This window comes from Schistocerca nitens, chromosome 5 (genome assembly GCF_023898315.1).
Source record: "Schistocerca nitens isolate TAMUIC-IGC-003100 chromosome 5, iqSchNite1.1, whole genome shotgun sequence".
NCBI lineage: Eukaryota > Metazoa > Arthropoda > Insecta > Orthoptera > Acrididae > Schistocerca > Schistocerca nitens.
The window spans coordinates 166,873,615-166,901,591 of record NC_064618.1 but is presented as its reverse complement, the minus strand read 5'-3'; the positions used below and the strand labels follow the sequence as shown (position 1 = coordinate 166,901,591).

At 38.9% G+C, this 27,977-nt stretch overlaps 1 protein-coding gene across 1 annotated transcript; it reads right to left on the bottom strand.

The window, feature by feature from the left end:
• Window positions 1-23: 23 nt before the first annotated feature.
• Window positions 24-27,977, bottom strand: LOC126259734 (piggyBac transposable element-derived protein 4-like). The gene is made up of 3 exons (XM_049956717.1): window positions 26,313-27,977; window positions 21,922-22,138; window positions 24-504 (listed from the first exon to the last, which is right to left on the bottom strand). Exon 1 carries the CDS (start codon window positions 27,679-27,681, stop codon window positions 26,701-26,703), a length of 981 nt encoding a protein of 326 aa, XP_049812674.1. The 5' UTR covers window positions 27,682-27,977; the 3' UTR covers window positions 24-504; window positions 21,922-22,138; window positions 26,313-26,700.

Here is a 27,977-nt window from a genome sequence, read left to right as displayed (position 1 = left end):
TAGTTTTAGTTTACTGACACAGGTGCAAAAGCCTTAAATGTCTGCATACAAAAATACAATACAAAAATTTTTACTAAAAATATATATGAGCTATACAAAATGTAGAAATACTCTGATACAGACATCAGGCTAAATAAAAAAAGTTAACTTGAAACTGTACATTTATGTACAATATTGAGTTTATCGTAGCTCATAACAACAGATTTTTTTTTTCCACAAGCAGCTTCTTGAACATGTCAATATACATTTTTATGTTTCCACTTCTTGTGCATCTGTTTTGATGATTTCTGAAAGTGCATCCAGTGGTTCATTAGCATGAGTATAATTTTGTCCAAATGTACTGTGATGTGCCATCAATTGCTAACTTAAGTTGGGAAAGTTATTGTTTCACAGTATACTGTCAATAACAAAATTGTTGCAGCTCTTTGGAATTGAACAGACAAGAATTATGTGTCTTCTGTAGAATAGATGTTGTGGTGCTCACTCTGTCAGACAAGTACAAATCTGTAACAAAAATTATACACATTAATGATTACCTGAAATAAAAGTATAGAAAAACACACACACACACACACACACACACACACACACACACAGAGAGAGAGAGAGAGAGAGAGAGAGAGAGAGAGAGAGAGAGAGAGATATCAATTCATAAATGCATCACAGCACAGTTGTACTAGGGGGCAGATGTACAAACCATCTGCTCCATATTGTTTGTGCCTGCAGATGGGCAACCCAATGAACACATTTTCAAAGTGGGCTGCTGTTGAAGTATAACTTATAATTTCATTGAACTGATAAATTGCTATCTGTTAATAATGAGTTATGTTTGTCATCTGCACATAGAAATTTCATTAAGTGATCAATAAATACAAATACGCATACTGTGCGAAAATTCATTTGTATGTGCCTGAAACTGGGAGGCTGGATGCTATGTTTTTAGCTCTGACAGTTGGTTACTACCATACAATCACTTGCTGTGTTGGCAGTTGCTCCATGGAGGTACTCCTCTTCTTGGAGACACGCAGTGCTCCAGAGAATGCTGAAGACCCATGACAACAAAAGGATGACACGACCAGGACAGAAGAAGACTGGTTCTGTCTGTATCCCATGATGTGGAAAGACTTTCTCAACAAATGCAAAGAATGTTAATGTTTCAGGAGATTGATGTATTACAATAAATGTTTCCTACTGTAATATTAACACACAACATTGCATGAAGAAGCAATATCTCTTACTTGTGTATTTGGGAGATAGTTTGAACTTTCACTTTCAGCTTCAGATTTCAGTCTACAGAGATGGAGTCAATGACAAGAATCAGCACAGTACACAAGTACAGTGAATCAAAAAGGGATATCAGGTGATTATATTATAAATCCTTTACCATTTCAGCTTAGACTCTGAGTCTACCTACAAATTAGCTGAGGCACAACCCAGGTAACAATCCACTGTTGTGGTTTCTGGAGCAATTCACGTCAGAAACTTCAATTACTGGTACACACGTAGTCAAGTTTGTTCTGTCACTAACGGAACCCATACTGAAAACCTGAAATGCTTATGGAAGGATTAGTACAATCCTTGTTACTCATATTAGCGTAACAAATCTCTGTCAACTGCATTACAAGAGCAGATAACTCTAATGGCAAATGGTGAGTAAAATAATGTACAATGAAAAATGAAATGAGCATATGGCATTGTCGGTCAGGAGGCCCCATTTGGGGAAGTTCGACCACCAAGTGCAAGTCTTATTTCATTGGGACAACACAACACCCAGTCCAAGAGTGGAGAAAATCTCCAACCTGGTCGGGAATCGAACCCGGGCCCACTTGCATGGGGAGGTAAGCACATTACCAGCCAGCTACACAGGCGGACAGAATGTGCAATAATCTAGTAGGTATTGGAAAATGCAAAGTACAATGAACAGAATTTGGTATTCAGTTAATCAATATTCAACATACAGGTTGACTCTTATACAGAAAACAATAGCAACCAGCCACTTTTTACAATGTTTCTCATTTATTTAAATAGCGCTATTACCGGTTTTGAATCAAAAGGTTCATTTTCAGACAGCTAGTCCACGTTAAGATAAAATGTATTTTAATGTGAAATAGCCATCTGAAGATGAACCTTTCAGTTTTAAACTGGTAATGAAGCTATTTCAATAAATAAATAGCATTGTAAAAAGATGGCTGGTTGTTGTTGTCTTTTCTGTACACAGCCACGGGCTCAGAATGTCAGTTTTAGACAAAATAGCATCAATATTCAATTTTTCAAGTCTATTGTAGGCATTATTTATCAGTTTAGGAATAACTTTCACCTACAGTGTTTCATTCAGTTTGCAGCTGTTAATGACTATTTCCATTATACCAAACATCATGCCCTTGTACCTAAGTTGGATAAGTTAAACACTTTCTGTGTATCAGTTAATAAAGACTTGTTCATCCATTAATCAGGCACTCTTGTATGATCTAATCCAGACCCAGTCTCCTAGTTCCTCCAGATGACTCACTCATTATTTGTAACAGTTACTGAAAAAAATAATCCAAATAGTAGATAATTTCTGATTTTACCTTTCAGTGCTATTAGATTGCTGTAATCATAAATGACATTAACAACTCATCTGAAATCAATGGATAAATTATGTCTGCATGAACATTTCGCTTACATGATAAGCACAAGAATGCATTTAACAATGAAAATTACTGGAACACAAATAGCACTTACCTGATACTATTTTCTTAAACCTAACTAAGTCATTTAAAAAAATAATTGATGTAGTGGTTGTATTTAAGTTTCCATGTGGTTTGCATCAAATTTCTACTATGCTATTTGTCTGTGTACAAAAACACGATCCATCTTGTAACACTATATACCAAATCGGTATGTATGTGTTACCTAATGTGTTGCAAAACACTGTGCATAAAAATGGGATACTTCCAAGGCTCATACCTCAGCTTCTTTTGGTGATAGGAAGGTAGGCTCAAAAGTTTTGGATAGCCCTTGGGCTAGGGACCATTCTTGTACCTAGCAGAAGGATCGTCTTACTGTCACTATCTAATAGTATGGGGTCAAAGTATGAATATTACACACCTCCTCATGCTTAGGCAAACAGAGCACATCAACTGGTTCTTTATGCTTTTGATGTGGTCCACGGTGGTCCTTAAGGTGCTTCTGGAGGCACCATTTGCTCAGAACAATTCCTCAGAACCCCCCCCCCCCCCCCCAAAAAAAAAAAAAATCATACTAAAACCAATCCACAAATTCTAAGATGACAATGCTTAGCAAATGGCTAAATTTTTATGATATATTCCCAAGATTCTGATCTTGAACAACCTTGAAAATTTTCTTGATATCTTTATCTGCTTATGACCTACAGAGGTTCGAAGTTACCCTACTTGCACACGTAAAATAGACACGTAAAATCCAGTGGGAGATGGTAGCATACGTAGTTTATTAAGTGACAAAATATGGAGAAATATGCTGCAAAGTATCTTCCTTATCATCAAAGGGTTCTGGGAACTCCATGTTGTAGTACTGAGGCACATGCAAAATTTTTATGCATGTAAAATCTGCTCTGAGGTGGAAAATGATATAGTTTTGTATTATTTTAATTTCACACAAGTAAATAATCAAAATTTTAGTGACCCATAAAGTTCTTTTCATACCAGTGATGTGCCCTGCTGTGGCAGGGAAAAGAAGAGAACCAGCAGAAAACTGCCCAAATTGGAGCACAAAAAAGGTCAATATGCTCCTGTTTAAAACATTCTGACTGAGAAGTTTAGTACCAGCTACATCATTCTACCTTCCTCAGAAACTTTAAAAATTTTCCCCAAAATTTTAGCATGTGAACATATTCACAGTTTTTTATACTGAGAGAGGAGAGAGTGGCAATGGCAAAGAGATGGGAAAGTAATAAATACTGGAAAATAGCAGACAGTGATTGTGGTGCAGAGCAGTTAAGGAGACAATGGTAGTGTGAGAAAAACAAAGGGACATAATGTCAGTGAAACATAGATGACAGGGACAGAAAACTACTAGGAAAAGAGTGAAGGAGACAGTGCCAGTGGGAAAGGAATAGGAGGAGGGAGAAAGTGGAAGTGGGTGAGGGTAAGTGATAATGAGTGATAGTTCATAACAATATCAACAAGGGAGAGAGAGAGAGAGAGAGAGAGAGAGAGAGAGAGAGAGAGAGAGAGAGAGAGTGACAGTGGGAAGAGAAGGCACCAATAGGAAGGAATGAATGAGATAGTAGCAGTAACAGGTGTAAAACACAACATGGGGCTATAGACAGAGAGATGCTGAATGAAATGTGTTTGTCTGTCAAGAGTGAAATGCGTTGAGCCTTCAATGATTACTGTAGCAGAATAATGTTGAACGATCTTCCACAAAACCCGAAGAAATTCTGGTCGTATGTAAAGACTGTTAGTGGCACCAAAATTAGTATCCAGTTGTGGTGTAACTGCCTTACTGGGGATGGTAATTGTCAAATAAAAGTAAATGAAAGGAAAAGTCTTTACAAATGTTTATCAAGAAAATAGTAGAAGAAATAAAAAAAAGTTCTCGAAACTGGACGGGTGTAACTCAAGCATGTACACAAAATTATTTGACGTTATGTCTCACAGTTTAGCTCAAAATCTCACATTGTATTGGCTCTTCCTCATGATTTCTTGTGGGATTACATACTCTCGCAAACAATTTGAACATTGTTGCACATAGTAATTTCATTAATTACAATCACAGAAGTTGTTCAAAATTATACAAAATGTTATCATTTGGAGGTTACAACTGAAGTGCAAAACAGGATACAAATTCAAATACATATTTGTTGTTTTTATGGAAATATAAGTGAAATGATTCAAATAGACATTGCTGATTACATTTTTGTTAATTGCACTGAAATTAAATAATTTATTCCAAGCATTTTTACAATGTTTTCTGCTTCAGATATGAGTATGTTATTGTTTAGTGTAGATGGAATTTTAATACATAGTCCAGTCATATTTATAATGAGACAGCTAGCACAATATGCAGACAAACAGCTTCTGTGCACAGTATACCATGGACTATTTGAACCCTACCTGCAGTACTGAGTTGTAGTGTGGGAAAACTCAAACATTCAAGAAATACGAAGGGTGTTCACATAAAAAAAGGGGGGCAGTCAGAATCATATTAAGAAGAAAGACTTCTGAAACATGCAAAAACTGCTTCAAAAGACTAGGCATCTTAACTTTTTTCTCCTTGTACGTATATAAAACTATACTATATGTCACAAAAGACAGTGTAGACTGGACTACAAATGCTAGTGAACACACCCACAACACCTGGAGGAGGAATGACATATGAAACATACCCCAATGACTGACAATGCTTGAAAAAGGACCCAGTACTCAGGTATCAAATTACTAAGAAGTCTTCCTAAGAACCTGCTTGGCAACATACATGACACTAAGTTTTCAAAGAACCAAAAATACTATCTGGCAGAAAAGGAATTTTACTGTGTTAATGAGTACTGCTCATATTAAATCTTTAAATATTGTTAATTATAATCAATGATGTTGGAACAGTTAGGAAGTATGATATTGAAGGTTTTTGTATTTTTGACATGTCCTGTATTACATGTACATTCACTGTACACCATATAATCCTACAGGATCAAATAAGATTCAATTCAATTTAATTCAATTCAGTAGCCTAAATAAATGCTTTGTTTACACTGTCCACAAGTTTTGTACAGTGAATTGCAATAATTATGAAGTAATTAGATGCTATTATGTTAAACAACAGAACAGCAAGTTTACAGTATGACAGACAGTTGTTATATGTTTCTAACTTTATGAAATACAGTACATTTGATGCCCCTTTTGTTATCAAACAGTTTGTAAATTAAAAATCCTAACTGCGACAAAATTAATCAATGATACATGTTCCTTCCAAAGGATGGATGTAGCAACATTAGCCAGTACTTTGGTAAGAAGTTGTTGAAAATCACATTGCATAGTTCAAAAGGTGAAATTATATATATATGGGTCATACCTAACGACTTGATAATTCATCAAGCTATCCAACTTAACGTCAAAATCTTCTGAAAAATGAGCTGTTACATTACACACTCACTCACAAATGAGACAGGAATTGAAATTGTGGGTACCACAGCAAAAGCTGAAATGCTTAACTCTCATTTTCAAACATTCCTTTAAAAGGGGAAACTTCGGAGAACTGCCCCAATGTAACCTTCAGACCACTGAAAAGATGAGTGAAATAAGTGTTAGCGTCAGCAGTGTTGAGAAAACAGCTGAAACTGTTAAAATTGAACAAAAGTCTAGGGCACAATAGAATCCCTATCAGATTCTACAATGAATTTATGGCTGAGTTAGCCCATCTTTTAATTATAATCTATCATAGATCCCACAAACAAAAACCCTTGTCCAGGAGTTGGTAAAAATCACTTGTCATATCCATTTACCAGATGGGTGGTAGAAGTGATCCACAAAACTACCTTCCAATATCCCTGACATCAATCTGTTGTAGAATCTTAGAACATATTCTGTGCTCAAACATAATCAGGTACCTCGAACAGAATGATTACCTCCATGCCAACCAGCATGGACTCTGAAAACATGTCATGTGAAACCCAACTCACACTTTTATCACTACATACTGAAAACCTTGGATCAAGGCAGTCAGCTAGATGCAGTATTTCTTGATTTCCAACAAGCGTTTGACTCAGTACCACACCTATGCTCATTGTCAAAAGCATGGTCATGTGGGGTATCAATTAAATTTGTGACTGGATTGATGATTTTTTGATAGGAAGGACATAATGTATTATGTTGGATGGCGAGTCATCATCAGATGCTGAAGTAACTTCGGGTGTGCCTCAGGAAAGGCTATTGGGAATGTTGCTGTTCATGTTGTACATTAATGAATTTGCAGAAACTATCAACAGTAACCCCAGAATTTTCGCAGATGATATGGTTATCTATAGTGAAATACTGACTGAAAGAAGCTGCATAAATATTCAATCTTGATAAGATTTCAAAGTGGCACAAAGATTGGCAATATGATTAAATTGTTCAGAAAAGTAAAACTGTGCACTTCACAAAATGAACAAACATAGTATTCTATGACTATAATATCAATGGATCAAAGTTGGAATTGGCCAACTCCTACATATACCTGGGTGTAACAGTTTGTCAGGATATGACAGGAAAGGATTACATATGCTCAGTCTTGGGTAAGACACGTGATAGCCTTCAGTTTATTGGTAGAATGCTGGGAAAATGCAATCAGTCTACAAAGCAGATTGCTAAGAAATCACTCATGTGACCATTCTGGAATACTGATCAAGTGTGCGGGACATGTACCAAATAGGACTTGTAGGGGATATTGAACGTATACAGAGAAGAACAGCATGAATGGTCACAGATTTGTTTTGCCCATGGGTGTCACACAGATGCTGAATAAACTAAACTGGCAGACTCTTGAAGATAGATGTAAACTATTCTGAGAACATCTACTTACAAAGCTTCAAGGATCGGCTTTAAATTATGAGTCTAGCAATATACTACAACTCCCTTCATATTACTCAGGTAGGGATCATGAAGTCAAGATTAGATTAATTACGGCATGCACAGAGATATTTAAACAAATCATTCTTCCTGCACTCAACATGTACAATGGGACGTTCCTTTGCCATGCCCTTCACAGTGGTTTCCAGAGTCTAGATGTAGATTTAGATGTACATAATTAAAATACCAAAAGGAAAAATGATATTCATTACTCCACATTAAGGTTGTCTTTAGCAATTAACTGCAAAACTATTTGGGATACAATCAGCTGAAAAGCAGCAAGGCCCTTATAATAATCTAAATACTTTACATCAAAAGTTCGCAGACTTACAGACAGAAAAAACCTATGTGTTGACCAAAAGAAAAGACTTGATGGGGTAGAACATAACTGGTAGCAGTGAATAATACTTCGATCATATAGCTTCAAAATTAAGTCTCCATGCAAAGTGGTTTGAGAAAGATTAACTACCAATGGTAGACTACAAGTGGTCCTTCTACCTGGTGCCAGTACACCTTCAGGAGAAACCCCTAGTCCCATGTTGTATGCATTCTTATGTCATACCATAATAATATGAGGAAATTTCAACCATCCCCACAAATTACAATTTCTTAAGTGGCAACTTCTGCAAAAATGTCTGAGAAAAACCTCTTAAAGCTTTCTCAGAAAACTACTAATAATAGATAGTTCAGAAACCCACTCAAAGAAGAGATATGTCAGATTTGTTGGAAAAAAATGTAGCTAACTTCTATGTGGATCTTGATGTAGTGATTGGGAGCAGTGATTAATGTGTCAATAATGTTCACCAAGGACAAGAAGTTACAAAAACATGCAGAAAAATTGGGATTGAGAGACGGTTGCCTCATTTCACAGCCAGAAGCTAAAATCATTTAAGGCAAGTAAAGGACACATACAGGAAATGTGATTAAAGGTTAACTGACATTCTATAGTAAGTCATGAGGCATGTTTTATAAATGTGGAGGTTTCCCATAATTTCACTCATGGCATTTGAACCCATGGATAGGAAGCATGGGAAGGTGAACTAGGTGGATTGAGCTAAGAATCTTCTGTTTCCGTTCAAAGTTTTTAAACATTTGGATACAAAACTCTTCACAAATTATTGTGTTTAAATGTGCTCCAGAGGGGATTAGACATGCGGCGGAAAAATTGTATCAAATATGCTGCTACATTTCAATTGCATGGGACAAAAAATAATCAAATTCTTCAGAAGAAAATTATATATTAAGCTCTCTTGGTTTTTAGGATGTAAGTGTACTTTGTTTTCTAAAGGGATGAAATGAAATAATCATATGGAAATGGAATGATGATGTGGTATTATTGGACAGATGACCCCTCTAGGGTTTTTCAGTCAACTGGTGCAAGTCTTTCTATTTGACACCACTTAACGATTTACAGGTCTTTGTGATGGAGACAAGATGAAATTATTACAACAACGCAGACATCCTCAAGTGAAGAAAATCTCTGACCCTCCCCCCTGACCTAGAGGCAGTGATGCTAACCACTACCACTAGACAATGTGCTGCATACTCTTCAGGAGATGAGAATATTAAAAGGGTATGGTAGTTCTTATGTGGAAAGCAGAAAACTAAATTGTGGAAAATTCTTTACATGGTTTTCTGTGTAATCAGAAAAACAACTTCTAACCCTGGCAAAGCATATTAAAAGAAAACGTTTTACTGTCACTAAAATTGCAGTGAATTATAAGTAATTGGCATTTCCACACAAAAAGAAGTAAAGGGGAGTGGAGTTATAAATATAAATTAAAACAGAATAGTTCTTAGCCTTGTGAAACATCTGATCTTCATTTTGCCATAAGAAGGTATTGTCATCATCCACCCTAAAACTATTGCTTGAGGTGAAAAAAGTGATAAGGAATTGAAAAAAAATCTTAGGGTCCAGACCTTCAGATTCATAATCTGTGATTTACAAAATAAGCCACCAAGGCAACCAGCTAGATGTAACTGAATATAATTTATTTCCATATTACAAATGCAATAGTGTTCCAGAGAAAATGCCTCTCTATGTGGCATGTTTTGCAAGTGAGCTCCTCCATTTTTTCACAGCATCATCGAACAGAGCTCAAATTACTCATTTGGGCAACATAAGTCGGCAACTCTGCAACCAGTTGCAACAAGCAAGTCGTTGAGACAGCCAAACAGAGTACACTAGTCAGAACCAACTTACTTGTCAGTTAGTTAACTGGGGGGACTGGCCAGTTTTAATTAGCTCATGTAAAAAAAAGGTATGTAGCATAATTGGTTATGGTAGCAGAGATAAAAGTAATGTCAGGAATCTACTTAAGAAAAAGCAACAAGCAAGCTGAAGAGACATCCAAAGAGAGTAAACTAATCAGAAACCTCAATTTGCTTGTCAGTTAACTGGGGACACCGACCAGCTTTCATTAGCCCATCCAGCTCTACAAAAACAGTTACATAGTAGAATAGGTTGCGGTAGTAGAGGTAAAAGTAATGTCAGGAACCTTCTGAACAAACAGCACCTGATGACAGTAGGCATAAAGCAAAGAAAATACCATAATGGCCCTAATGTAAGCTGCTTCTGAACGTAAGCCCCACTCTCAATTTTGAGGAGAAATGTGTCATACTATCTATTTACCCTATTTACAAAAACTGTTCATAATATGGTCACTCATGCAATCTATGCTGTTATGGCTGCTGGTTGAAAAATACCATGAAATAAACAAACCACTGCACCTCGCTTTTCTAAACCTCCAAAAGGTTTCTAACCTGATTAGTGCTTCAAGAACATGGCATTCCAAAGTACCTTGTTAACTGGGAATAACCTCTGTATGTTGAACCAAGGAGCTATGTCCAAGCGGCTGCACTAGCATGCAGTGACTTTTGCATCACAGTAGGAGCTCACCAAGGCTTCGCCGTAACACCACTGCTGTTCATTCATGTGATGGACACTGTCACATCAGACCTGCACATACAGACTGCCATGGACACTTCTTTATGTTGATGATGTCATGTTGACTGCGGGAAACAAATCTGATCTCCAGTGCCTAAAACAAGAGTGGAACAACCAACTTGCATGATATGGTCTGCAGCTCAACAAATAGACAACTGAGTACATGACATCAGATTTACAAGAAGCTTGAGCCATCAACAGTGACGGAGAAGATATACAAAAAGTATCAAAATTTAAGTATCTTGGTTCTACGATCTCTAGTGATGGGCAACTTACAGACAAGGTCAACACGAGTATGCAGGCAGCCTGGATGAAGTGGCAAAAGACAACAGGAATCACCTGCAATCACCAGATGAAGGACCATCTGAAGTCAAAGACCTACTGGTCTGTCATCTGTCCAATTGCTCTCTATGGCACTGTTGTTGGTCAGCTACAAAAGAGGCAGAATGATAACTGGAGGGCATGGGGACAAAGATGCTTAACTGGACAGGCGGCATCACTCAACTGAATCACATTTAGTATGATATTATCAGGAAATCTTTTGAGGTTACACCAAGCCAGAAGAAAATGTGAGGAAGCTGTCTGCGATGATTTGGACATGTGCTGTGCACAGAGGATAATACAACTGCAAAGACAGCGTACACAGCACAAGTCATGGGAAAGAGCCACAAGAGACAATGAAGATGGCAATAGGCCAAAACTCTGCACATTAACCTGAAGGCTGTCCTCTTCATTCAGACATGGCTCATGATGAAACAAAATGACAAAGTGAATCCACTCAGCAGATCCTGCCACCAGGGGACAAACAGTAAAGAAAAAGAAGAAGTTCATAACAGGGTCCACAGATTAATGTTTTAATGCAAATAAATTACAAAGAGATACCATGCCTCTAATTATAGTCTTCACTGATGCCACTGTTAACTTCATTACAAGTATTTCTTTCAGCACTCTCACTCTCAGCATTTTTGTCACACTTCTTCTAAAATATGTTGTCCTCCCAGTGGTCTTGTGTGGCACGAAAAGGAAATCAGCTCAAACATAAGACTATAATTCTCTTACTGGGCAGCATGCCAAACCTTTGAATAAACAGTAGCTAGCCAGTCTATAATTAATTCTGTTGTCAGGAACAGCATACCACTAAGCCACCATGATGAGAAAACCTGAGAGATGAGATAATTTTCACACTTTTATAGTCCACTTTTGTAGTGCACATAATGTCACAAAATACCGATGTTTTGTCTGCCTGGCCAATCTGGTGTAGAGGATAAGACTGCAACAGCCACATTTGGGTGACATGGTTCTGGAAGCTGGTGAATTTCTTGGTAAAATCTTGCAGTCTCTGTGCTGGAGAAGAACTTCTTCAGACAGAGGCCACTTCTATGCATTAATCTGCAGCTCCAACTGATACTCTCATGGAACTCTGTCTGTTGTATGTTTAGGTTCTTTGGAATTTCCAAGGCCTGTAACTGGATTATTACTTGAGGGACAGATATCCCATCTTTCCTCTCCTCCAATACAAATGAAAACTTTTGGGCCTCTGTAGGATTTTATTGATGAAATGGCAGTTAGTAGAATATTTTCCAATGCTACATGTAAGATTTGTCCAAACCACAGTCTTTGGCAGCTTCTCTATTCAATGTACTTTTTGTGGAATGAATAACTGTTAGTTTTGAATTTGTATCACAACTTTGCCAAACACCATAGTTTGTTGATGATTTTCTTTCAATGGTAGAACTCATTGGTGAAGATTAAATTTTTCTCTTTAGTTAGACAAAAATCGTGCCCCTCCTGTCATGTGAAATAATGGAACTGTTAGCACAATAGTTGTCACTACCCAAATTAAATATCAACTACTGAAGACAGTTACAATGTTACCTCATACACAATGATTAATTTTCAAACACTACTGATATTTTGAACTATGAAATGAGCATAACTGCTGAAGTTTCGATGATGTCAAAATTTACCCATACTTCCAGAGTTACATATATAATTGGCAACCCCACTTTTTTCTGGCCAAAGTTTTAGGGCCAATACGATATTATTTGAGCCAATGCGATAATAAGGACAGTCAGACATTAACTGGTACTTGCTTGGTTATTAGTAGGGAAATGCTGGGTAACTTGCAATAACTACAACTTGAAATCAAATAGCTGGATATTTTTAAGAAACTTAAAAAGTTTTCACAACACGTTAACAAATGTATTGTGAAGAAAGGAAAACTTCTTGCATGATGGTTCTGTATTGGTGCCACTGTCACGCAGAGCTGCGGTTACTCCTTTCTTACATTCAATATAAGTACCAGAGCACATTGATTCTGAACATTTTTTCACTGCAAATAAGGTATCTTCAAACATGTGAGTAAACATCATCAATTTTGTGACTAATTTGAATGTATGTGTGGCTTAGAAAAAAATGATGAAGAAATCTTCGTATTCAAACACTTACAATATAAATCTGTTTTCCTCTCAAAACCAGTGAACTCAATAGTGTTTCTTAGAATTTTTGTAGATTTTAGGTACTCTTTGGATGAACTACAAAACATAGTAACAGAGAGGAATCCTTGCCTATTGATTACAGACAGTTTAATAACTCTCTAAAAAATTGAGATGTTTCAGGTGAGGGTAGTAGCAATGCAGATGAGAAAAATATTGATCATATCTTTGGGAAACAATTCTCAGCAGAATCAGAGGGTAAAATCACAATTGTCTAGTTGGAAACAAAGTGAAAACAACTGCTGCAGGAAATTTCCTTGATGTAACTGAAGGTGGTTGAAGCTAATAGTGAACCCTTTGTACAAAATAATGATTTGGAGGAAACTGATAATACTTCCACAAGACACTCTATCGTGAAGCACAGAACGAAGAAAACAAAAAATAAGAGTGCTGTTAACAGAAGAAATTTCTAGAATGGAGACGTATTGAGAAAAGAATGGTGATTATCAGAACAAGGCTATTTTTAATCTGTGGCCCAAAACATATTTATACAAATTATGAGTAACATTAAGATTTCAGACAAGGATAACATGAATCCAACCAATAAATTCTCTAAGTATGGCCCTTCTAGCAATTACTAAATGAAAAATGGATGACATTTTGTTAGAGGAATGTAAATTTGTCAGTGGATGAGGAAATTATAGCATATTAGGGAAGACAAGGAGCAAAACAACATAGGTATGGTAAGCCAGGTAGATCTGGTTATAAAGTTAGTGCAGTCTGTTTCATATCAAGGTGTGAGAGCTGGTAATGATATAATTGGGAGGAGAAACAGCATTGGTCGTATTTTTTTTGTTTTATTATCAGCAAAATCGATTTTCGGTCACTTAGTGACCATCCTCAGTGCTGTAATATACAATTAAAATTGGTAGGTACCGGTATCAACAAGCTTAGACGTTCTAAGCTTGTTGATACCAGTACCTACCAATTTTAATTGTATATTACAGCACTGAGGATGGTCACTAAGTGACCGAAAATTGATTTTGCGGATAATAATACAAAAAAATACGACCAATGCTGTTTCTCTTTCCAATTATATCAACTATCTAGTCTCCCCCCCCCCCCCCCCCCTGAACCATGGACCTTGCCGTTGGTGGGGAGGCTTGCGTGCCTCAGCGATACAGGTAGCCGTACTGTAGGTACAACCACAATGGAGGGGTATCTGTTGAGAGGCCAGACAAACGTGTGGTTCCTGAAGAGGGGCAGCAGCCTTTTCAGTGGTTGCAAGGGCAACAGTGTGGATGATTGACTGATCTAGCCTTGTAACAATAACCAAAACGGACTTGCTGTGCTGGTACTGTGAACGGCTGAAAGCAAGGGGAAACTACGGCCGTAATATTTCCCGAGGGCATGCAGCTTTACTGTATGATTAAATGATGATGGCGTCCTCTTGGGTAAAATATTCCGTAGGTAAAATAGTCCCCCATTCGGATCTCCGGGCGGGGACTACTCAAGAGGATGTCGTTATCAGGAGAAAGAAAACTGGCGTTCTACAGATCGGAGCGTGGAATGTCAGATCCCTTAATCGGGCAGGTAGGTTAGAAAATTTAAAAAGGGAAATGGATAGGTTAAAGTTAGATATAGTGGAAATTAGTGAAGTTCGGTGGTAGGAGGAACAAGACTTCTGGTCAGGTGACTACAGGGTTATAAACACAAAGTCAAATAGGGGTAATGCAGGAGTAGGTTTAATAATGAATAGGAAAATAGGAATGCGGGTAAGCTATTACAAACAGCATAGTGAACGCATTATTGTGGTCAAGATAGATACGTAGCCCACACCTACTACAGTAGTACAAGTTTATATGCCAACTAGCTCCGCAGATGATGAAGAAATTGAAGAAATGTATGATGAAATAAAAGAAATTATTCAGATAGTGAAGGGAGACGAAAATTTAATAGTCATGGGAGACTGGAATTTGAGTGTAGGAAAAGGGAGAGAAGGAAACGTAGTAGGTGAATATGGATTGGGGATAAGAAATGAAAGAGGAAGCCGCCTGATAGAATTTTGCACAGAGCACAACTTAATCATAGCTAACACTTGGTTTAAGAATCATGATAGAAGGTTCTATACATAGAAGAACCATGGAGATACTAAAAGGTATCAGATAGATTATATAATGGTAAGACAGAGATTTAGGAACCAGGTTTTAAATTGTAAGACATTTCCAGGGGCAGATGTGGACTCTGACCACAATCTATTGGTTATGACCTGCAAAAAGGTGGGAATTTAAGGAGATGGGACCTGGATAAACTGAAAGAAACAGAGGTTGTACAGAGTTTCAGGGAGAGCATAAGGGAACAATTGACAGGAATGGGGGAAAGAAATACAGTAGAAGAAGAATGGGTAGCTTTGAGGGATGAAATAGTGAAGGCAGCAGAGGATCAAATAGGTAAAAAGACAAGAAACCCTTGGGTAACAGAAGAAATATTGAATTTAATTGATGAAAGGAGAAAATATAAAAATGCAGTAAATGAAGCAGGCAAAAAGGAATACAAACGTCTCAAAAATGAGATCGACAGGAAGTGCAAAATGGCTAAGCAGGGATGGCTAGAGGACAAATGTAAGGATGTAGAGGCTTATCTCACTAGGGGTAAGATAGATACTGCCTACAGGAAAATTAAAGAGACCTTTGGAGATAAGAGAACCACTTGTATGAACATCAAGAGCTCAGATGGAAACCCGGTTCTAAGCAAAGAAGGGAAAGCAGAAAGGTGGAAGGAGTATATAGAGGGTCTATACAAGAGCGATGCACTTGAGGACAATATTATGGAAATGGAAGAGGATGTAGATGAAGATGAAATGGGAGATACGATACTGCGTGAAGAGTTTGACAGAGCACTGAAAGACCTGAGTCGAAACAAGGCCCCGGGAGTATACAACATTCCATTAGAACTACTGACGGCCTTGGCAGAGCCAGTCCTGACAAAAGTCTACCATCTGGTGAGCAAGATGTATGAGACAGGCGAAATACCCTCAGACTTCAAGAAGAATATAATAATTCCAATCCCAAAGAAAGCAGGTGTTGACAGATGTGAAAATTACCGAACAATCAGTTTAATAAGCCACAGCTGCAAAATACTAACACGAATTCTTTACAGACGAATTGAAAAACTAGTAGAAGCCGACCTCGGGGAATATCAGTTTGGATTCTGTAGAAATACTGGAACACGTGAGGCAATACTGACCTTACGACTTATCTTAGAAGAAAGATTAAGGAAAGGCAAACCTATGTTTCTAGCATTTGTAGACTTAGAGAAAGCTTTTGACAATGTTGACTGGAATACTCTCTTTCAAATTCTAAAGGTGGCAGGGGTAAAATACAGGGAGCGAAAGGCTATTTACAATTTGTACAGAAACCAGATGGCAGTTATAAGAGTCGAGGGGCATGAAAGGGAAGCAGTGGTTGGGAAGGAAGTAAGACAGGGTTGTAGCCTCTCCCCGATGTTATTCAATCTGTATATTGAGCAAGCAGTAAAGAAAACAAAAGAAAAATTCGGAGTAGGTATTAAAATCCATGGAGAAGAAATAAAAACGTTGATGTTCGCCGATGACATTGTAATTCTGTCAGAGACAGCAAAGGACTTGGAAGAGCAGTTGAACGGAACGGATGGTGTCTTGAAGGGAGGATATAAGATGAACATCAACAAAAACAAAACGAGGATAATGGAATGTAGTCGAATTAAGTCGGGTGATGTTGAGGGTATTAGATTAGGAAATGAGACACTTAAAGTAGTAAAGGAGTTTTGCTATTTGGGGAGCAAAATAACTGATGATGGTCGAAGTAGAGAGGATATAAAATGTAGGCTGGCAATGGCAAGGAAAGCGTTTCTGAAGAAGAGAAATTTGTTAACATCGAGTATAGATTTAAGTGTCAGGAAGTCATTTCTGAAAGTATTTGTATGGAGTGTAGCCATGTATGGAAGTGAAACATGGACGGTAAATAGTTTGGACAAGAAGAGAATAGAAGCTTTCGAAATGTGGTGCTGCAGAAGAATGCTGAAGATTAGATGGGTAGATCACATAACTAATGAGGAAGTATTGAATAGGACTGGGGAGAATAGAAGTTTGTGGCACAACTCGACCAGAAGAAGGGATCGGTTGGTAGGACATGTTCTGAGGCATCAAGGGATCACCAATTTAGTATTGGAGGGCAGCATGGAGGGTAAAAATCATAGGGGGAGACCAAGAGATGAATACACTAAGCAGATTCAGAAGGATGTAGGTTGCAGTAGGTAGTGGGAGATGAAGAAGCTTGCACAGGATAGAGTAGCATGGAGAGCTGCATCAAACCAGTCTCAGGACTGAAGACCAGAACAACAACAACATCTGGTCGTGGTGCACAGAACACTCCATGGAGTTGCCAATCAATGGTAATGATATGTCATAACTTGGTGATGGAGGATCTGTTGTCACATATCTTGACAGCAGCCTGGAAGAAAAAAGTAATTTGTAATCCCTTTTTTTAAGAACTTATTTACATATTTTAGTTTTTTGGGAGATCTAAAGAGTTCACGGTTTAATGCTACCAGTACCATGAGTGGAAGATAGCAAACACATCAATTGGAACTCACCACTGTGTTCCTCAAACCACCCCATCACACTCCAGGCCTTGTGACATGGTGCATTATCTCGTTGAAAAATGCCACTGCCGTGTGATTCTTCAATTTCTCCAGGCGTATTTTATGACGAAATAAATCTTGGGTGAACAGCTGGGTATGAGTGTGCATAAGACACAATATTTTGGCAATCGATCACGTTGCCATCATCAGGTGTGCTGATGTACTGTGTAGGAGGGACAAGGTGGCAGCAGCTCCATTATACTCTGGGGAACATCAGCGCACCTGATGATGGCAACATGGTCGATTGCTGAAATATTGTGTCCTATGCACACTCATACCAGGCTGTTCACCCGAGATTTATTTGGTAAATGCCATTGCCGTCAGAAAACATGATCGCCATGAAGGAGTGTACATGGTCTACAACCATGTGAATGATACTCCTTGGCCACTGTGGTGGCTTACACGAGCTCCACTGGATCTATGGATACCCATGTGAATGTTCCCCAGAGTATAATGGAGCTGCTGCCACCTTGTCTCTGTTACACAGTACAGGTGTCAAGGAGCTCTCCTCCTGGAAGATGATGGATTTACACCCTCCCATTGGCATGATGAAGAAGGTATCGGCATTCATCAGACCACGCAACACCCAGTGCCCACAGTCAAGTGAGCATTTCAGTCATAGTTCTTGATGTCATGGTATTAACATTGGCACAGGCATGGGTCATCGGCTGCGGAGGCCCATTGTTAGGAGTGTTCGGTACACTGTGTGTTCAGACACACTTGTACACTGCCCTGCATTGAAGTCCGATGTTAGTTCTGCCTGTCCTGTTTTACAAATCTGCTCATCTTACGATGTCCGACATTTGCAATGAGGGATGACCGCCCAACCCCACAATGTCTGGATACGATTTCACCATGTGTTGAAGACACTCACCACAGCAGTCTTCAAACACATGAGAAGTCATGCAGTTTCTGAAATGCTTGTGCTGAGCCTCCAGGCCATCACAATCTGCCCTTGGTCACACTCAGATGGATCATGCACCTTCCTCATTCTACACATGGACAGCAAACTCACTGACACTGCATGCTCTGTGCTTGTTTCTGACTAGCAGTTATTCCTTGCCAGGTGATGCTGCTATCACTTGGACAGGTTTATATTGATAATAAGTAGGTGGCCATGGATGTTCAGGCTGATCAGTATATAGCAATAATGATGTAACTGTTGCATCATACCGGGAGGTGTAGCAGCTGCAGATAAATTAAGAAGATGGGGCAGATGGCTAAGAATAAAAATAAAAATTAATCACGCATATTGTGTCACTCCTTACAAATAATACATTTGTGGTGTGGATCACCTGGATGAAAATATCACCAAATACAGATACAAATTAGAGGTTAAAAGAGATACTGGCAACAACATTTGCTTTAAATGCATCAGTACTGAATGCTTGGCAACTCCTCAGATGGAATAAAAAGTGAAAGAAGGAATCCAAAGTGCACGGAAGAAACTTTGGATCATCTAGCATTCACAGGGCAAATAACTTATAAATATGCACTAAAGTATTATCAAAAATGTTTGATGGAAAAAGAATGAAAAAGCTGACCTCAGGGAAGATCAGTTTGGATTCCACAGAAATGTACATACATGGAAGGCAATACTGACTACCAGTATACAACTCATAGTTGAGAAAGGACTGAGACAGGGTTGTAGCTTACCCTCAATGTTATTCAAGAAAACTAAGGATAATTTGGAAAGGGAATTAAATTTCAAGGAGAAGAAATGAAAATTTTGAGGTTTGCCAATTACACTTTAATTCTGTTGGATGTGGCAAGGCACTCGGAAGAACAGTTGAATGGAATGGACAGACTTTAAGGTAACTATCAACAAGAGTAAAATAAGGGTCAAGGAATATAGTCAAATTAAATCAGGTGATGCTGAGGAAATTTGATTAGGAAATGATACACTCAGACTAGTAAATGAATTACGCTATTTGGGCAGCAAAGTGACTGATAAAGTAGAGAGGATGTAGAATGCAGGCTGGTTATAGCAAGAAATAAGTTTCTGAAAAAGAGGAATTTGCTAACACCTAATACCAGTATAAGCATTCAAAAGTTGTTCTGAAGATTTCCGTAGTATAATCTTGTAGGGAAGTGAAAGGCTGATGGTAAACCGTTCACACAAGAAGAGAACAGAAGCTTTTGAAATGGACTGCTATAGAAGAATGCTGAATTCTCGATGGGTATATCGAATAACAAATGAGGAGCTACTGAATAGAATTGGGGAAAAAGAAATTTATGGCACAACTTGACAAGACATATCCCAAGGCATCCAGAAATTGTCAATTTGGTAATGGAAGCAAATGGGAGGGTGGGGGTGGGCAGGGTAAAATTGAAGAGGGAGACCAAGGCTGGAATGCAGTAAACAGGCTCAAGTGGATGTAAGTCACGATGTTGTGAAAAGATGAAAAGACTTGCACAGGGTAGATAGCATGGAGAGCTGCATTGAACCAGTCTTTGGACTAATAACCAGACTGCCAACAACAAATGTATCTTAGCTTTGTTAATTTGTACAGTAATGTTATGACCACCGGAGTGCATTAATATAGTTTGCATGTAGTGTTATTACCTGGTAGGATATATAAGGGGTGTGAACAGTGTCAGATTTTAAATGATCACTGTGAAGGGGACAGAGATGCTGCGAACTGGAGTGAGCCAGCATTTGTGAAAGGGGCAGGCTGGTGGAATTGTGTAATATCTGGGTTTTTTGGGCCAATGTTGGACTGCATGGGAAAGTGAGGACAGGCATATTCGGTGTACAGGTTCTGATTGACCATGTCAGACCACCATAAGGGAGGATTGCCGTATTGTGCACTAAGCGCATCATAACACCTTCACATCTGCATCTGCCTTCCAAGAACAAGTAATGGGTTTCCTTCAACATTTTGCATCATCCCACACTGTTAGTCAGTGATTAGCACCTGCCATACTAGTGAATTACTGTCCCATGTGGAGGCTGCCATTAACACAATGACATGAACAGCTGCATTTGGAATGGTGCCATGACTGGGATGCATGGACTGCAGGTGAATGGTGTTGCATTGTGTTCAGTGATGGATCACAGCTCAGCACTACCCAGATGACCACCATCAGCAAGAATGGTGGTGGCAGGAGGAGAGGCCCATTTTCCTGCAATATCTGGGAGAAGCACAGCAGTTTACTCCTGGTGCCATGCTGTGGGTAGTTATTAGGTAGATCTTTTGGTTATGGCTGGAGGTGAATGAGGGAACTCTGATGATACAGTGATACATCACAGACAGCCTCTGCCCTCATCTTACCTCATTGTATTGCGGTGCCATGTCTCAACAGGAGAATGTTTGTCGACACATGGACTGTGTCTCTACAAAGTGTATAAATGATGTTGAGGTACTTCTATGACCATCAACATCCCCTTCTAAGACCATCAAGATCCCCAGATCTGTCCCAGATATAACATGTTTGTGGCCTGCTTGGATGTCAACTCCATTATAGTGCCAGTATTCAGGATATCATGGACCAGTTACAGCAGTTGTGGGCCAGCTTGCCTCAGGAGAGGTTGCAGTGGCTTTATGAAGCCCTTCCCAACCAAATCAGTGCATGCTTCCAGACCAGAGGAGGTGCTACATTGCACTGATAGATGGGCTCGTACTGTGGAGTTATTTGTAAATTTGACAACATTGTGTGTGTGAAATGTTGTGATTATTTTTACAATGCCCCATCAGGACAGCTGTTCCAAAAGTGGAACATCCAAGAAAATGTAGACACATACCCTTCTGAGAAGGTTGTTTCAAAAGTGGAACACACTAAAAAATAGACTGGTTTTTTTTAATGCAGAAATTTCTGTATGTACAATGTTTTTGGATGACAAAGACACAGGAATAAAAAAAAAATTATATATATATATATATAAAATTATATATATGTAAGAAAAAAAAGTTTGTCGTAAATGGGCTAAAATGAGACTTCTCAGAAGAATCAGGTGATGTTTCCATTAATCAAGTGCTGTCCTATTACAAGGTTTAGTGGTTGAAATAACTGTACTAGTGGTATGACATGAAGCTGAACACAAGAAAACTTACAGTGCCTCAATGCCTGGTGAGGTCCTTGTAACATATTGCACAGAATTTTCAAGTGAATTAGATACACTCATGAGATTGCAATAGCAAGTTAAGTAGAAAACTGTTCCTGGTGATAGGAAGAAAGCATACGTCACACACATCTACAGAATAATGAAAATCCACAGAATTTTATAACATACTGCAGCACAAACATACTGATCTAATGGGAAAAAAACTTGCATGGTTACTCAACTCACGTTCTTCACACATGGTATTGTAACCCCTTGACCATGTTCCATGAGTTCAGCTCAGGATCCACAGCAGCACTATCACTGTGCTGTATGAACTGGAGTTGTGCAGGCCAATTGCTTCGCTGTGCGTGCTCCTCGAACTGAGTTCTTGCTGCCCGGCGCCGCCGTGCTGCACAATCTTTGAACGGTGCTCGGGCCCGCAGTCGGCAACATTCAGGAGGTCCTAGAAATGTATTTAGAGTTGTGTATCAGCTGCAAGGGTTGCACTACCAAGTGTAAGCATCATCTAATCAATGTCACTGATGTTTCTGTGTGAAACAATTATTTCATCAGGTAGCAAACTTTGTTCACACAGGAGTAAACATGTCAAAGTGTACAGCATCACCACCTTTGTGTGATGAAGAAACTGAAAGCTTATTAAATGAAAATGGTACTGAGTGGTTCAGTGATAGCTTTTCAGGCAGTTGAGAAGACAAAGATGATGACCGTGTCTGGTGACAAAGGCGAAATTGAAGAAATGCTGACTAGTGTTTTGTACTAGTAGTTCTACAAGAATGTGGTTTGAGAATTGTAGTGCAGATAGGAGTAAATTTGCAGTTTCTCTCACTCTGCTTGATTTTTTAAAATGACAGGTTGATAACAATGACAAGTAATGAGATGAACAAATATGCTAATCAGTTTGTAAGGTCACATGTGGACACACTGAACCAACAATTGTATATGCACAAATGAATACCAATGAACAATGGAGAGTTGCATTTTTTGTTCACAATGCTATCCTTAAATAGAAAAGTTCAGATACCCATTTTGAAACATATTAATCATGGAAAGAAATTCTTTTAATATGATTTCAGAAAGTAGATTTAGCCTTCCATCGAAGTTTCATCAGGTTAACAACAATAGTTATTATATGAAAGACTCCTGTTAAATTATACAAATTGAAACTGATGACTGGCAAAACAGACAGCCTTACCCTAGGTGCAACCTCAGTGGAGGGGTACCTATTGAGAGGCCAGACAAATGTATGATTCCTGAAGAGGGGCAGCAACCTTTTCAGTTGTTTCAGGGCCAACAGTCTGGATGATTGACTGATCTGGCCTTTAATGTCAAGCAAAATGGCCTTGCCCTGCTGGTATTGCGAACGGCTGAAAGCAAGGAAAACTACAGCTGTAATTTATCCCGAGCGCATGCAGCAGCTTTACTGTACGGTTAGTTAGGTTAGATGGAGTCCTCTTGGGTAAAATAGTCCCCTATTTGGATCTCCAGGCAGGTACTTCTCAGGAGGAACTCGTTATCAGCAGCAGAGGGGGGGGGGACCAATAACCCCCCCCCCCACACACACACACACACACAGGCATTCTACAGATCGGAGCTTGTACTGTCAGATCACTTAATCGGGCAAGAAGTAGGTTAGAAAACGTAAAAAGGGAAATGGATATCTTGAAGTTACATATGGTGGGAATTAGTGAAGTTCAGTGGCAGGAGGAACAAGACTTCTGGGCAAGGTGACTACAGGGTTATAAATACAAAATCAAACAAGGGTAATGCAGGTGTAGGTTTAATAATGAATAAAAAAAAATAGGAACACAGATAAGCTACTACGAATAACTTAGTGAACGCATTATTGTAGCCAAGATGGACACTAAGTCCATACCTACCACAGTAATAGAAGTTCATATGCCAACTAGCTCCACAGATGATGAAGAGATTGAAGAAATGTATGATGTGATAAAAGAAATTATTCGGATAGTTAAGGGAGGCAAAAATTTAATAGTCTTGGAGGACTGGAATTCAATAGTAAGAAAAGGAAGAGAAGGAAAAGTGGTAGGTGAATATGGACTGGGGGGTAAGGAATGAAAGAGGAAGACGCCTGGTAAAATTTTAATCATAGCTAAGACTTGGTTTATGAATCATGGAAGAAGGTTGTATATGTGGAAGAGGCCTGAAGACACTGGAAGGTTTTAGATAGATTATATAATGGTAAGACAGAGATTTAGGAACCAGGTTTCAAATTGTACGACATTTCCAGTGGCATATGTGTACTTTGGCCACAATTTATTGGTTATGAATGGTTGATCAAAACTGAAGAAAATGCAAAAAGGTAGGAAATTAAGGAGATGGGACCTGGATAAATTGAAAAGAACCACAGGTTGTAGAGAGTTTCAGAGAGAGCATTAGTAAAGGATTGACAAGAACAGGGGAAACAGATACAGTAGAAGAACAATGGGTAGCTTTGAGAGATAAAAGAATGAAGGCAGTAGAGGATCAAGTAGGTAAAAAGATGAGGGCTAGTAGAAATCCATGGGCAACAGAAGTGATATTGAATTTAATTGATGAAAGCAGAAAATATAAAAATGCAGTAAATGAAGCAGGCAAAAAGGAATACAAACGTCTAAAAAATGGAAATTGGCAGGAAATGGAAAATGACTAAGCAGGGATGGCTAGGGGGCAAATGTAAGTACAGGGTGGCCCAAAAAGGATGGTCACATTTTAAATAACTATAACTCCATCAGTTTTACAAATTAATTTTATTCAATTACGTAACTAAATGCTCCCAGGCACCCAATTACAAGAACTAACCACAAAAAATCATGTACGGAAAATGACTTCCGGAAGATGGTGTCCTTCCTCGGTGATGCATTCCACAAGTCTTTCCTCGAAATTTTCCATCACTTTCACTACTGTTTCTTCTTGAATTGCCATAATTTCCGCACTGATTGCCTCCTTCAGATCAATTAAGTTTCGGGGCTTCTGTACGTAGACTTTTGACTTTAGGTATCCCCAAAGAAAAAAATCACAGGCTGAGAGGTCAGGTGATCTCGCGGGCCAGTGGACATCTCCAAAACGCGAGATGATGTGGTGGGGGAACATCCGCCTTAAAACACACATGGAGTCATTGGCTGTGTGGGCCGTGGCCCCGTCCAAATTCGATCTCAATTTACATGTAACTCTCGCAGTTTCGGCACCAAAAAGCTACGTAGCATGTTAACGTAACGTTTCGAGGTCACTGTGACTGTAGCGTTGTTCTCCTCAAAAAAATAAGGACCAACAATCCCCAATCTTGAAATTCCACACCAGACTGTTACCTTAGCACTATGAAGAGGCTTTTGGTGCAATTCTCTGGGATTATCTGCTGCCCAGTACCTGCAGTTTTGTTTATTGACATAGCCGTCTAAATGGAAATGGGCTTCATCTGACATAAGAAGCACAACATCATTATTAGAGTACAAGATGTCAAGCATTGATTCACAAAATCGTCTTCGCTACTCAAAATCACGATCATACAGCTTTTGCGTGATCATAATTTTGTATGGGTGAAACTGTAACTCACGGCTTAAAATACGCTGCAACGAACTACGGCTGAGGCCTAAAGTTTGAGCACGACGCCTAGTGGAACGACGCGGGCTTTGCAGCACTGACGCTCTATCATCATCAATGTTCTGTGGAGTAACTGCCGTACGTGTACGCCCTGTAGATTTACCACTTTTGACAGACCCTATTGTCCGGAATGCAGTCACCCAACGTGATATGGATCTGCGATCTGGAATGGGTCCATCACGCGCTACACCAAAACGTTGTCGAAACAATCGTTGCACAGTAATAAACGATTCATCATTTCTGAAAAACTGTTCCACAGCAAAAACACGATGCTCGACCGTCCACTGCGCCATCTCGTGGCAAACTGGGTGTAATGGCCGACTTGCAGACGGCCGGCAGTGGTCCCCCTTCCTCACCTTTCAATGGTACTACGCAGTTCAAATCCAACCATCCTTTTTGGGCCACCCAGTATGTATCACTAGGGGTAAGATAGATACTGCCCACAGGAAAATTAAAGAGACCTTGTGATGAAGCAAGCTGAGATCTCTTAAAGACTCTTTAAGTTCATTTTATTTTCATTTCCTTAACCCTTTTAGTGCCAGACGTTTTCTCAAAAGATCATGTTAAAAGTGCCATGCGATTTTACAGTAAAATGCAGACCTCTGCCATACTTACAATAAAATCGAAACTAATCCATAAAGGAATGTATTTTTTTTTAATTTTTAGGGAATGCTGCTGGCTACAGTAATATGTGCAATACACATTGTCAAAGAACATATTTTCAGAAAAAAAAAAATTATTTTCATGATGGGGTTTATCGAAAAAAATTAAAACTTTGATTTCAGTTTACTCTTGAGACCCATCAAATGATGATATACTCAAAAATTTCAGGTATACATAGAATCTCTGTAGTTTCCTTAACAAAAACACCATAAAGGACTACAAAATTTTTTTATTTCTCTAAGGAAAAAATCAAAAAGAACATAACATTACAAAAAAAATTGTTTTGCTCTGAATGTGTTCTCAGTTCTTCAGTCATAAATCACTGACAAATGTGAGGTTGCAGTTATGACAACTACCTGCACACATGCTGACCAACACATGAAGGATGCAGTCCTTTCTTGCAACAATCACATACTGTTCGCGAACGCCACTTCTTATCCTTCGTAGAACAAACACTACAGTGGCGTTCCTTTCTCCCTGGAAGAGTCTCTACACCATATACTGTTGGAGCAGGTACATTTATATCTATTGCACTTGTGGTTGCAGTCCTTGCCTGAAACCACTGTTTAGAATGTTTGCAAATGACTATGCTGTTAAACTTCAGCCGTGTCAGTGGTTTGTCGCTGGGGTTTAGGCTTTCCTTATACAAAACATATGCATTCAGCAACATCCTGGCAATTATGCTGAACACTACCTTCTTCCACATCTTGACAGTCCTCCTCTCATCTAAATACCAGTATGCCATCATATGCCACCCATATACTTATTATATTCAAAAATAACATCCGGTTTCTTGACTGACTGTCTATTGCGAATTGTCTTTTCTGATGATGTAGCAGAGGATGATGTACTCACAAGGAGGACTGGATTTCTCTGTGATTTCTTCTGTCTGAAGCCACAGAGAAGTATAAAAGATTTCTTGAAAAACTTTAGCTGACCTACAGCATAATTCGACAGAAGACCACGTGGCAGGAATTTTCTTTTTCTTCTAATTGTTCCCGTTAGATAAGTGCCAACTGAATACAGCTTTTCTGCCAGAGGAATAGATGTAAAAAAGTTATCGCAAAACACATGGTAACCTTTTTGCATGTAGCTCCCAAGAGTTAGTAGTTTCATGACGACTACATATCCCAGGCCATTCTCTTTTATTTCGTTTTTGTCATCATCACTTTTTGCACCACGATATACATAAAACCCTAGACAGTAATTTACGACTGAATCACACAGCATCCAAAATTTGACTTCCCATCTGTGATGATGTTTATTGGGAAGGTACTGGATTAGGTGTGAGTACGCCTTTGTCCCAACAAGACTTTCATCGACACTCAGTTGCTGGTGTGGAGTGTAATAGCGAAGGAAAACATTGTTGGCAATATCAACCAACACTTGAAATTTGGCTGTTGGATCACATAATGGGTGACCAGGAGGGTGAAGTTTCGAATTGTCTACAAAATGGAAAAACCGCAGCAACAACTGAAACCTGTTGCGTGAAAACATTTGCGAAAACCACGGTGTCAACAGGTTTGCATCAGTTGACCAATAACTAAAAATCGTCGGTTTTTTTATCAGTCCCATATTCAAAACTGCTGCTATAAAAGCCCTCATTTCTGCTACAGTTGTTGGTTGCCACTGTTTGAGTCTCGAATTTGGCGATAAATGCGTTGACTGAATCACCTGGCGAGCGTATCTGTTAGTCTCTGTCACCATAATCGTAAAAAGCTGCATCGAGAACAACAAATTGAAAAAATCAATTGGTGTGGCGTTTGCTGGTATATGTTTAGGCCTGGTACTTCTGCATACACAAAGCTTGGAGGAGGTGGATTATCTGATGCCTCATCCATTACTTCAACAAAAGTATTTGCACTACAATTTAGTTGTGTTTGGTCGTCGTCGTCATCATTTGCCGACGCACAATCGTCACTTGAAGAAGAAAACGACGAGTCCTCTTCTCCACCTGACATCTCATAATCCGTTTCACTTTCTGCAAATTAATCTTCACTTCCACTACTTATCATATTATT

Bases quoted from the DNA above. Each gene is read 5' to 3' on its own strand.
- LOC126259734 (XM_049956717.1), bottom strand. From the start codon at position 27,681: ATGCAGCTTTTTACGATTATGGTGACAGAGACTAACAGATACGCTCGC.